This window comes from Pan troglodytes, chromosome 1 (genome assembly GCF_028858775.2).
Source record: "Pan troglodytes isolate AG18354 chromosome 1, NHGRI_mPanTro3-v2.0_pri, whole genome shotgun sequence".
Lineage (NCBI taxonomy): Eukaryota > Metazoa > Chordata > Mammalia > Primates > Hominidae > Pan > Pan troglodytes.
Window position 1 is genome coordinate 67,615,089 of NC_072398.2, and position 13,656 is coordinate 67,628,744.

At 47.4% G+C, this 13,656-nt stretch overlaps 1 protein-coding gene across 12 annotated transcripts in view; it reads right to left on the reverse strand.

Moving 5' to 3' along the window:
• The window catches only part of CACNA1E (calcium voltage-gated channel subunit alpha1 E), a 492,838-nt gene that overhangs the window by 292,087 nt on the left and 187,095 nt on the right, over window positions 1-13,656 (reverse strand). For all 12 annotated transcript variants that reach the window (XM_063795020.1, XM_063795026.1, XM_063795047.1 and 9 more), the window contains exons 4-5: window positions 6,550-6,655; window positions 5,622-5,761 (exon numbers count right to left, since the gene is read on the reverse strand). In XM_063795020.1, coding sequence (XP_063651090.1) covers window positions 5,622-5,761; window positions 6,550-6,655 — 246 coding nt within the window. The remainder of the gene's footprint in view (window positions 1-5,621; window positions 5,762-6,549; window positions 6,656-13,656) is intronic.

The window sequence follows — 13,656 nt, forward strand, 5'->3', positions numbered from 1 at the left end:
TTTCCCCAGTGCCCCAGGGCCAGGCTGGACACCCTTTCAGGTTCTCATGTTGCGTGGCTCCAGCCCCCACCACCATGGAAGACACTAGGCCCCATTCCACCCACACCAAACACAGTACCTGGTACAGAGTGGGTATTCAGCAATAGCTCTTGAGGGGCCTCCTAGGCCCTGGGGTGATGACCTTGGCAGAGGAAGGAGGAAGAGCCAGGCACAGACACACCTGCCCCTCCCCAGAGTCTACACCATGTGCTCCGCAGTAAAGGGAAGAGCCAACGCAGGTCACCTCCCATGCAAGGCTGACAAAACTCAGGAAAGAGCATATTTTGAGCTGATTTGGGGGTTTTCTTAGGAAAATAGACAATATTACCAACACTCACGACTAGCTCTGTAATGTCACCAATATTTTAACATACAATGGAAAACAAAGACTTCCTAGATGGAAAGGGATAACACACTTTTCTCCATTTGGCCTGAACCCAAAGAGACACAAGGGAAATAGTGAAAGGAGACTAAATTGCTCCAGCAGCACAGGAACAGCTGGTGCTGTCGCTGAGTCTGAGGCAGTGACATCACTTGGCCTAGGGAAGGTGCCCAGGTGCTAAAGGCAAACCGGCCTGGGTTCAAATTCTGACTTTACCTTATACCAACCATTTGGATTTGGACAAGTTAAACTGTCTGTGCCTTGGCTTCTTCATCTGTAAAATGGGACTGGGTAATAGTCAAGCCTAATGATTCTCAACTCCTGGTACATTTTTAGGATTAGAAATTGTGTGTGTGTGCGTGTGTGGTCTTTGGCACACGGTTCAATAAATGACCATTTTTATTAGATGGTAAATGCTAGGTGATGTGATACCCCTGCTTTCTCCTTATCCACCCCTCCAACCCCCACCCCATCCACAGCCACTTCAATGAGGTTAGGTCTTCAATATGCAGTGCTGACTCTGCTCTCATCACCCAGGAAGCAATTCTCAGGAGATAACACTGACAACCTGGTAAATAACCACAGATGACTGGAAGCCCAATATTGCTTAATGGCCTAGAAATTGAGCTCCCAGCTTTCATTTTCCTAATAGAATGACCAGAATATGAGCAGCCTGGCAGAGGTAGATAGAGATGAGAGAGACATAGACACTGCCTGGCTCAGCCAGGCCAAGGGGGAAGGCTGGGAACAGACAATCCCTCTTTACCCCAGCCCCAGCCTTCCCCCAGCACTCATTTTTATATCCTATAGACAAGAGAATCTGGGGATAGGACAGCAATTCAATTCAATCAGCATTTACTGAGTACCAACTATATGCCAGGCACTGGGCATATAGAGATGAGCGGGCATCTAAGACACAGTCCTCGCCTTCATTTCCCTGTTGTTACCCATGGTTTAGGAGTACCCTTGACTCTCATCCTCCCATCTCATCTGCCCATCTCTTCCAGGTACTATATTTTTATAACTCACTCTTGACTAATGTGTAATAGTGACTTCAACTAATTTGGAATTCTCCAGGTGGCCTGACAAGTGTTTAAAAATTGCCTGAGTTGTTCCCAATGCAAGAGAGATCCCAAGTTCTGTAAGATAAGAATGTGTTAAAAGAATGGCAAATTCCACTGTCTTTTAGCAGGTGGGAAAATATAATAACGTCCACGTTTCTCGGTCCCAGCATTGCCTTCTGCCTTCACCAACACAATACTAGTTTCACTGAATTAATGAATTGGTGAGTGAATGAGTGAACAAACAAGCCATTTAATGAAGAAATCAGCTGGAACTCTGATCCACTCTCTACACATCAAACCATGCTATGCTGACAGTTAAAGTGACATGCCTTCTTTACCACAGAGCAGGGAGTCTCATCCCAAGCCCACAGAGAGAAGTCTCAGGATGGACACATTGGGCCCCTGTCCCCTTCAACTCACATGTGAAGCCCCACCTTTGAGAGTGAGCATTTGCCTGATCATACCTCCCTGAGCTCATCCCACACTGCCTCACGGGGACTAAAGGAACCTGCAACCACAGAGCCTTAGAACCATGGGGCCCTTGGGGTTATGAAGTAACTGACAGTATGGGGAAAAGTCAGTGAAAGAAGGAACTTGGAGCCAGGAGATGTGGGCTCAAGTCCTGGATCTAGTGCCTGCTAGCAATTCATGTGCCCTCTCTGATCCTCAGTTTCTTCATCTGTAAAATGAGGCTAGCACGGTCTTTTCTATGGCATTATGAGGACAAGATGAAGCAATGTACATAAATGCGCTTTCTAAACCATGCACACCCTCAACTTATAGGCCAAAGAACACTAAAGTTTAGGAGGTCAGAGGTCACAGGCAGAATGTGGTAGCCCAGGCCCCCCAACTAGTCATCTCTTAGCAAAGATCAATAAGAGCAGGTCTTACACTGAGCCAGCTGACTGACACCTCAGCACCCACTTCCCTCCTGTCAGCACCGAGAGCTGAGAAGTTGCGCAGCCTCAGCCCTGAGGCACTGTGTCATGCTCCAGCACCTGTCATTCCTCCTGTGCAGAGGGGAAAATGGGAGGTGACACCTGGAGATGAGGTGGGAAGGAAGAGCTGTCAGCAGGGACTGCTGTGGGTGCAGGTGTCAGGAAGACAAAGGGGGATACCAGGTGGCCTGGTAAGGAGGCTGCACAGGGCAGGGGTCAAAACACCAGCCCTGGATCAAAAGGCACAATTCTGACTCCTGCATCTGCCATTAAGAGGCAGGTGTGATCTTGGGCGAATAACTTACCCTCTTTGAGTACCAGATGACTCATCTCTAAAGTCCACTTTGCCTGCCTCCCTGGTTGGTATCACATGTCATTGAATCTACAACCCCAACAATTGTAAGATGCCCCGTAATTTTATGTAGCACTAAGAAAGAAAAACATGCTGTCAATTAAACTATATCATGCCATTATTGTAAGACACAGGCTGATTTCAGCAATGTTCCAGCATGAAAAACGTGCATCTTAGAGCCACACAATGTGGTAGATGAGAGCATCATGTGACTGTAAGACTAAATATGATCATGCATTCCTGTGGGATAGAACCGCAACCCTCAGCCCCTCAGCGGGGATCTCAAGAGGACCAAGCTCTTTGCCTGGAGCACATTCACCCATGAATTGAGGAGAAAGGGAATGGTCCATGCTGAGAAGAGGGCTAAGCAGCAGGTCTGGAGGAGGAGCAGGAGCAAAGTCCTGTGAGTTCATATGGAACTCAGGGGCCTGTGAAGGCAATTCACAAAGCCAGGGACATCTGAAGAGCCACTAAGAAGGGAAGATGTGAGGGATGGGAAAGAGAGCACAGAGAGGACAACTGACTCAGCCAAGCTCAGCACCTGCACTGACTCTTGAGCACCCCCTGGACATGCAGGCAAGGACCCAGGGGCCCTTCTTGGCTTCGCTGACAAAAGAACCCTATGGGTCCCTATGAATCTGCTTCTTCAACAACCATGTAGCAACCCTTATTTGCAGAGAGATTAACATCTACTGGAAGTCTTCTCTCATGCAGTCAAACAGTCCAGTTTCTCCACCTCCTCTCAGCCATTAGTTCCCAGACCCCACACCAGAACAGCCGTATACTCCTCCAGAAGTACTTCTTCAACCTTGTAAAATGTCTCATAAAATGTGATATCCAAAAGACGTACGTTGGAGCATCTTTAATAATTATTTATCAGAGCCAAAAAACAGAAAGAATCCAAGTGTCAAGTAACTGCAAAAATGAGAAGCAAGATGTGTACATCTACTTAACAAACTGCTGATCAGTCATTACAGATTTTTACCAAAATATGCAATAACATGTAATATGCTCATACTATATTGGGAAGAAAGCAGCAAAATTACAAGCATTTAAAAGACAGCTTGCTTAGCATCGAAGGCCTGGAAGGAAATACCACAAAACAATCAGGAATTTTTCTGAATCAGTGAATTTTTTTTTTCTTCTTTTGACTTTTCTGTATTTTCCATATTTCTTTAATGAACATATAATCATTTAAAACAAAAATAAATGGACTAGACAAGAAATTTCAAATGGATTCTGCCACATATAGAGCTGAGCAGGACCAAGAATTTACACAAACTTATTATATACACATTACAATACTTTTCTTTTTTTGTTGTTCTTCTGTAGTGACTTATACAACACTTTTCTTCTAGATAGAATCATAACATTTCTAAATGATTCAGATTCTCATACGGGTCTCTTCTAATACAGCACATATTATTTATTTTAGGGACATTTGCAACATTACCCAATATACTTCTGTAATACTATGTAAAAACTATATCTTCATATACTAATTCATATTTAAAATGTAGTAGAATTTTCTTTTAGAAAACTAACCTCCAGAAAATCCTTTTGTAAGGCAACAGATATTTTTAAACATGAATAGTCATCCCAGTCTATTTATCCATTTCCCATATTGAGGGGCTGGCTGCTTACGTGCTTCCATTTACATATTCCAGTCCATTACATCTTCAGTGTTTTCTCTTTCACGTAATCCCAATGGTGTAAAGATTAAAAAATAAGAGTATTTTGTCTATTCCACAAGACAACAAATAGATGCAATCATTCCCAAGCCCTTACCCTTCCTTCTAAGACTTTATCTACCTTCACCCCTCCTCTGACTCCTCCCTGGAAAACAATTCCTCTTTTCTCTCCTTTCCTTTTGGTCAATCACAGTAGTAGCTAATATTTCGCCTTCCCTGCCATTCTAAGTCACTCTCTTCTTTTCTTCATGGGTTTGAACCCTGTCTGCCAAGCAGTTGGGTAAGGGAATTTCCAGACCACATCACTTGCTGCCACATCCACACAGGACCACTCCTCAGTGCCCAGCTTTGCAGGTACCAAGAGCCACCTGACACAAAGACCAATAGGAAGCCACAAAAGCCCAGGAAGGCCTGCCCGTCACACCATTCCCAAGGCCAACACATTTGCTGCCAACGGCACTGGGTCAACCCAGCTTCTTCATACTATATTCATTTCCAAAAGAATGATTTATCAAATATTTAACTAAATATACTGCCATCATATGTGCTGCTGTGACACTGGGTCAGCCCCAATGTCGTATGGCTATATTAATTTCCACAGAATGATTTATCCAACATTTTAATATGATTTGATTTTATACTATTAACAAATATGCAAATGATAAAAACTTCTGTTGTCAGAACACAAGTCTCAATGATCAGTTTAGAAAATACGGCTGGGGTCTTCTCCAACGCCCAAAAGAAGCTGCATTTGACTACATCTTTTGGCCCGTCTCGGAGGTGCCTCCCAGGCGGGGGTAAGCTGCTTGCTTTGGTGAAAAGGCTCATTGGGAAACGTCACCCTCCCCAGAGAAGTGGGTGTTTAGCCACTGAGCCAAGCACAGAATGGAAAACCAGAAGTGGCAGCTTCCAGACCTGGCTGAGAGTCCCATGGTCTCTGCCTAACACCACACGCATCTCCACACAGTACTCATCCTCCTCTTGAGGTGGCTGACCTATGGTCCAGCACCCTGGGGAATCTTAGCCTTGAACTTTTTCTTCTGCCCCTACTCTACAGATTGCTGTCTTTCCACCCCAGGTTCCCTGCCCCCAGCCACCTCATGATACCAACCCCCTTCATACACACACACAGACAGAGAGAGAAAGTGGACTTACCCACTGAGGACCACGATGAAGTCCATGACATTCCAGCCATTGCGGAGGTATGAGCCCTTATGGAAGATGAACCCCAGGGCCACAATTTTGATCCCAGCTTCAAAGCAAAAGATCCCAATGAAATAAGGTTCTGTCTTCTCCTGTGGGGATGAGGAGCAGAAGCACCAGTGAGAAGAGGACTGTGCTTTATGAGACACAGGCAAAAGCACAGCCTGGCCCTTCCTGGATGTCTGTGCTGGGCCTGCCCATGTGTAGGTGGGAAGCAAGGGTGCTAAGGGACCCTTGCAGGCTGTCTGTGACTCAGGAGTGCACAGGGCAAGGGAGACCCAGGGGAGCCAGCTGTAGAAATGGATAATGTGAGGGTCACACCCAGGGGCTAGACTTCCTTCCCAGAAAGGTCCCTGATGGCCCTGGCTTTGCCCTGAAGGAGTTTGCTGCTCTTCACATAAGTTAGAAGCTTGAAGGTCATCATCTCAAGTACACACGTGAATTTTAGGCAATTTGTCTGCTCTTTTTAGGGGGAATACGTTAGATGTGTGACTCATTTCTTTAAGGAGAATAAGGACGTAAGCATTGGGAAGTTCATAACCACAAATACACACAAGCACTGAGCATCCTTCATCCTCTCCCCTCTACTCCCCACCTCTTCCTCTCGTGTCAGAAGTCCCTTAGGAAAGAGGAGGGAAGAAAATGGGCCTGTGCCTGCCCTTTCTTCTTCCCTGGCTGCCACGCAGCACAGACACAGTGTTTGTAATCTCTTCTTTTCCGTGTGAATCCCCATGGGGTCTGTCATTAGCTTGTCCCCCAGCAAAGAGCAAACCCCTCCCAGAACTCACAGGCAGGAAGGGAATGGGAGAGTGATAAAGCAGAGGAGAAGAAACCAAGAAAGACAAAAGGGGCAAAGGGGAGAAGGAGGGGAATCACATACCAGTCTTCGGGACATGGGGGTCTTGTCATCCTCAGGAAGATGCTGCTCCAGGGCCAGGACGATGCAGTTGGCAATGATGGTGGCCAGGATCATGTACTCAAATGGCGTGGGAAAGTGGAGTTAAGGAACAAATTCACCAGAGAGGGACACAGCCTCCAAGATGGCCGTGCCCATAAACACACAACTCTATCAACCCGCATTGTGTCTGTGCAGTTTGCATGATTTTTATTTGTAAACAGGCAGGCAGGCAAGACAGTGGATGGTCCTTAGCATGTGAAACCAAAAACATTTGTGCCTGGTCTCTGAACACAAAGCATCTTCTCCAAAAAAAGAACGTATATAGCCAATACATAATATAGTTGGGCATATGGCAGACACTCCAGCTACTGAGTGAATTCAGTAACAAATCCAATAACCAAGGCTGAAAATGGAAGGGGGAAGAAAGGAGGAAGAAACATAATTAATGCCATCGCAGACCCCTTGTTCTCCCCAGTCTTCAAACCACTGAACTGGGTAACGATGCTTGTGCACAGATCCAGCTGCTGCAATCCATTGCTCTCCTGGGCTCACAACTGGAGTCCTCTCTTCTAGAATCTCTGCACCACTGAGTAACAGAAGAACATCTGGAAAATAAACAATTCTCTCCATGTGAGCTTCCTTCTATTTTAAAATTCCACTCAGCAATGTACTTCTGGGGGAAGGAGAGGCTTGCTTTGTCCCACCTTATTTTCTTCTAAGTGTCTGCATCTATATGAAACAGAGACTGATCACGAGTCTGGAATCCTGGACAGCAAAGTCCAGTCCTGTAAGAACCACACTACAATGAATGAATGCAGGCTTTTTTCTGTTAGATATTTTTGAAAACAGGTGAGGTGCTCCCTGTGCCTTTTCAAAAACAGGACTATGACCCCTGCAGGAAGGTTTTGCCACATGCTCCGAGGGAGGTGGGAAGGACTCTCAGAAGAGAAAGAGGGAATCACCAGCTCCCAGCGCTGTCATTCTGCATGTTGGGATTTCATTCTGTGATTACTGTTACAACAAACACAAGTTAGCTACTGCAGCTGGTCTTGCTGAGCAACCTGTGCTCTAGAAGATTCTGGAATCCAGGCAGAAGAGAGGAGCAGTAGATCTGGCAAAGTGGAGGGAAGGAAAGGGACTGTTCTTATCTCCCCACATACCCAGACAGGCTGTGTAGGGTGCAGGGCCTGGAACCCTCTCGTGGAGTTCAGGAGGGCAAATCACAGCTATCCCTGCAATGCCCCCCATCCTGCCAGGCTACCTGTGGCAATAACACAATGTTAAGTTAGCACCCAGGGCATCTCTGGGGAGGGCAAGGCAGTGTGTGCAATGAGATGTGAGCTGCTCACCAGTTGCTCTGGTCTTGGTGCTGGCATCGGGGGCTGCAGGGCTGAGATGCTGGCTGTGTGTGAGCCCCTAGTCCTTCTCTTAATCCTCATTTGGCAGTGCCTTCTCCTCCCCCACCACCATGCATCCCTGAGTCACACTGTAGAGTCACACTCACTCGCCAGCAGCTGACCGCCATCGTTCCTTCCCACGCACCTCTAGCACTCACACAGCACACAGACCCCAGAGACCATTCCATGGGCCTCTGCTGCCCTGAGGTTCAGCCACCGGAACTAAAAACAGACCTGGCCTCAAGGGACTTCAGAGCCTGTCCATTGCCTCCACACCCCACTGTGCCTGCTTAAACCCTCCCACTCAGAGGGGCGCCTCCCCACATGGAAAGTCCCTCAGCACCCATGGGCATTCCTCTTCCTTCAAACACTCCGGGTGCCAAGCCCCTGAGAGCCAAACATGCCAGCAGTCACACATCACAGACGCCCACCCAGCTAGCATGCCCACCTTCTAAGGACTGGCCCCCAACATACAGCCTGCCAAGGGCCACCCATGCCCACTGATCATAGGGGGAGTGCTCCTCCCCTCCCATCATGGCTGTAACCCAGACCTCTGAAAAAATGCAGAGCAACCAGGGACCACACAAGGACCCAGTGTCCCATAAGCCTTCTGAACAGCCTAGGTTGCCCTGGGCCTGGCATAGGCACCCGGAATCCCAGACTCATCCTGCAAATTAAAGATGGGAACCCAGCAGCAATGGTGGTCAAGGAATCCATACCCTTTCCTGAAAACATGCTTGGGCGATGGGTCCAGAAAGGGAACTGACAACACGCATACAAGTCACTGACAAAAGACAACAGAAGTTGAGAGCGTTGAGAGTGGTATTCCTAAAATGCAGGCCATGAAATACTGGTGCTATAGGAACTTGCAATCAACCAATGAGAGAAAGCCTGGGTTGGGTAAAGTTAAGCAGGTTTCTCCCCAGCAGGACTTCTTGGGGCCCTAATACTTTTGCATACAGTGGGCACACACCCCATCACACACACACACACACACACACACAAGGCGTTTGGGACAGCACACAACATTTCCCAAACTTGCTTCACCTTGTAACTCTTTTTTTCAGAGCATCTCTTTTGAACGGTGTTCCCAGGAACATACCTGGGCAGCCTGACACAAAGTGGCGGTCTGTCTGCCAGTCCCCAAGAGCTGGGGGAGGAGGGCCGATGGATCTGACTGGAGTGAAACCAGGGCCTCTTCCATGTCATCCCCTGTCCTGGTTCCTAACAAAAGTGTTCACAACAGTGTGGGGCTCACCTGGTCACTCCTCACAGCTGGAAACGTCTCATGCAATTTCAGACACCTGCTCAGCAGATCCAAGAAGCCCAGTGCCTGCCCTGGGAGGTAGGACTGGGCACGAGTACTTTCTCGTTCAAGCTGCAGACCTCTCGCATTCTCATGGGTCTATGTGGGGTCTATGATTGTTTTGGGGGGTTGAATCTTCTTCCCCTGAAAACCTGAAAGTGATAAGCACAGGCTTCAAAGTAGATGGGTTCTCAGTGCTGAGCCTGCAGGCAAGACAGGTCCTGGCAGCCATGTGCCTCCAAGGCCTCCCCACTCACAATACCCACTTGGACCATGGCAGCTCCTCCACTGCCCCTGACTCCCCACTCACAATATCCCCTTGGACCATGGCAGTTCCTCCACTGCCCCAGCTCCCTGCTTCCACACCCATACCTGCATTTTCCTAGCCAGTTAACCCAAGTATATTGCTCCCTACAAGGACCTTTAAGCTCAACTAGCCCAGAATGTCCAAGGGCAGATATGTGAGGTTTGTGGGGACACAGGCTAGCTCAGGAAGGTGTAGCCAACACCACCGGAAGATGCTCCAGGCAGGGGAATGGCTCTTGGCCCAGGTGCTGATGAGTCAAACTCCCAGTGACTGGCCAGGTATCTGGGTGGCTGAGAATTCATGAGGTCTTGATGGCTGGTGCTACCCAAGGCCCTAAAGTCTAGAATCTAAAGGTGGGAGTTTGGTAATTCACAGGTTCTAAGAAGACCCTATTCTCACTTCCTCTCCAGCCAAATCCTCTTCCCACTATCTGATGTGAGGCCCATTCAGAGCAGCAATCTTCTGGCTTAAAAATATTTTTTTTTGCTTTACATTTTTAAAATTGTTCAGATATATATGCCCTTGAGAGGGATGTCCCTTTCGGCCTTATAGGGCATCTAGACCTCAGGATGAATTCATGGCTGCGGTAATGAAGAACCTGCAGTGAGAATGTGGAGATTCTGTGTAACTGTGGGCTAGGGGAAAGAATGGATAGTGGCAGGGAAATCTCAGGGGAGGTGACCAGAAGAGACCATCCAAGTCTGCCTAGGCCCCAGCCACTCTCCCTTACAGCCCTGTTCTTTAAAGTCTTTTCCACTTCCCTTTCTGAAGAAAGCACAAAGAAGAGGCATTTACATCTAGGTGCTTCTGCCACCACATGCAATGGCGTTTCTTCTCTTTTCCGGTCATACATCAAGACCAAGCTGAAATGCCACCTTGTCAGTGAAAGTTTCTCCCCGTGCCCCACAGCTCTTTGAATTGTGTGACTGTATTATTTCTTCTCCTATTTAAATCAAGAAACTGTATCTTGAAAGCAGGAGTTTTGCTCATGTCTCTACTGGCAGTGCTTAGCAGAGCCCATGGTATACAGTAGGAGCTTAGTCAATGTTCAATGCAGGTAGGAATGAACATGAGGCATTCACTGAGGAGCCATTATAAAGACAGGGCTTTGCTCACCCACTCTGGCCTGAGCCATGGCTCCTGCTCACTCCCACCCTTGCAGGCTGCCTCCGAGGCACCACTCCCATTTCTTCCCGACAGCAAAACTTCACACCCCAAAGCAATGGCTCTGCTACATCCCCAAAGAGAAGAGCCTAGACGGCAAATAACACCCACCCACCAGTCAAGCTAGTGCACCTCAACCTGGCAGACTGGACAAAGACATGACTTAGAAAGGTCAAAGGGAGCTCCGAGTCGCCACGGCCTCAAAGACCATCACCCTTCATGGCAACTACAATCAGGGACAAGATGGAAGGCTGTCCAGGACTCTGACTCTCTGTTCTAGAATTCAGTGACACTCATTACACTCTGTGCCTGACACTGTGTATATTTTAGGGAAGAATATCTATCCCTGGTATCCAGATTGCTTGTGTTTTGAAATCTTGAACAAATGGAGATGATGGGGCAGTAAGGACTGGGAGCCCCAGGGCAGGACCTTGCCTGCCTCACTCACCACTGTGCTTGGCACACAGTGGGGCCCCAGTAACTGTTATTTTATTAATAAATTAATACTCAATTGATAAATGAATCATACAGGGAAACTAGAGCCAAAGGTATCCTTACAAAAGGTACCCACACTCTCCACACTGTATACCCATTTGAACTTTTTATACTGTCCACTGTAGACACACATGACCTATTTAAAAAAGAAAATAAACCAGCATACATGGAAGATCCCTTTCATGTTTAAAAAAAAAAAAAAGAGAAGGCCAGGTGCAGTGGCTCACGTCTGTAATCCCAGCACTTTCAGAAGCTGAGGTGGGCAGATCACGAGGTCAGGAGATCAAGATCATCCTGGCTAACACGGTGAAACCCCATCTCTACTAAAAGAAATACAAAATGTTAGCCAGGCATGGTGGCACGCACCTGTAGTCCCAGCTACTCGGGAGGCTGAGGCAGGAGAATGGCGTGAACCTGGGAGGCGGAGCTTGCAGTGAGCTGAGATCGTGCCACTGCATTCCAGCCTGGGCAACACAGCAAGACTCCGTCTCAAAAAAAACAAAAACAAAAAAAAAGAGAAGGGAGAGAACGAGAAAAAATTCTGTCTTGCTGGAAGGATGATGAGTCTTCTCTCAGTAGCAGGGTTATTTTCACTTTCTTCTTTACTCCTCTAACCATTTTCTGAGTGTTCAAATGAGCATGTGTTCATTTATCACTACAAAATCAATTAAAGCTATATGTATCCTGAAAAGAACAAATCAACACAAAAACCCATCCCAACCTGAGAGTGAGGAGGAATGCGATGGCCAGAGAAATCAGAAAAAGACTTCGGAGAGGATTAAATGCAAGAGAATGAAGGGACCTGGCCAAAATGAGGAAATGACCATGAAAGCACTTTGAAACCTGCAAAAGACATCTTCCTTCCTGCCTTCCCTCCTGTACCAGCTCACTGCTCACTAGAGGCCTCATTTCATAAACTTTACTGGCAATCTCCTCAAACACCCCTTCACTCCTTGCTCCCTCTGAGCCCATTAATGAGGACCTGTGTCGCTCCAACTCTCTTTCTAGTCTAGCAGTTTCAAGACAATCATTAGGGAAATGATAAAAATAGGTTCGCTTATTGATTTATCTCCTTTACCCAATGCTCCTTCCTTTGAATGGTTGACTTGTTTCCTTAGCAACATGGCTAATTTGAGCAGCACGACGTGGCCTGCACACCTGCCATTTGTTCATTTCCTTCTTGAAGCACAGAAAGCTGGGGCAAGGGTGGTGATGCTGGTTCTGCTGTCACCGGAGCCCTGGGGGCCTGGCCTGGAGCTGAGCTCTTCATCTGCCTGAGCCTGAAGAGCCTCCTCATCATCACCTCTCAGGTACAGATCTGCAGGTACATGCTTGGGAAGGACTTAGGCCTCAGGCAGTAAATATTGGGTGTCCCCAGGCAAACATGCATCTCTATCACCACCAGGGGGCTCATCCTGAAGACTTCTGTACTCAGCTGTCTCCTCCCAGAGCCTATGACATCCGAACACTAAGAAGGCCATGCTCTGAGGGGTAAGGGGCCACCAGGGACAGGCAGGCAGATAGAATGCTGTGCACTCTCCCAACTTCAGCCTAATGCGGAATATGCTTTTGTGGGGAGCAGTCGGTGGGCACTCAGGCACTTCCTGGAAACTCCTCGGGGGGTATAGAAGAGTCCACAGTCTGAGGGGAGGCATTCCTCAGCCTCCTTTACCCATTTCCACCCCTCACCTCAGACCCTACAGGAAGACCTGTCTCCTTTTCTCCCTTCAGTCTCATGTTTTTGGATGTCTAAATCCAAGAGATGTAACAGCCTCAGAGGATGGCATGGACGCCTTCATGCATGTCTTTCCACCTCTTCCTCATGTGCACATAAATATCATCCTAATAAGTGGACTTTGACTCAAAGACAGTAACAGAGAAAGAGCCTTAACTAGTCTGTGATTCCCTATTAGCATGACACCAAATAGACATTTTACATATGAACAGGAATGAAATACAGCTATCCAAGCCTTCCGTGTAACTTCAGAATCTTCTTCAAGACCTGGAATGCAATGGAGAAAATGTAGCTTGGTAAAGGAAACCAGAGCCAGGCCTCCGACTGCAAAAGCTGTCCCAACACAGTACTCAAGAGTCAATGAAGGGTTATGACCATCCATTCCCACAGAACCAAACAAGAAATACAAAAGGACTGAAGCCTAAAATGATACCGGAATCTGAACTCCCTCTGAAAACTGTAAAGTGTTGCACAAATACAGTTACTTTCAGTATCCTACTAACTCAATCTTTCAGCATCTACTGTGGCTCAATACTTTGGGGAAAGCATCTGTTGGTGGTCACAGCCTCCAGCCCTCAGGAGTGGGTTGGCTGGCTGTAGCCATGGACTGACACAGAGGAGACCAACTCCAATAAAGGATTTAAAAGAAAATTATGGTAATGGGCCTCCGGGAAAAGAGCAAAGA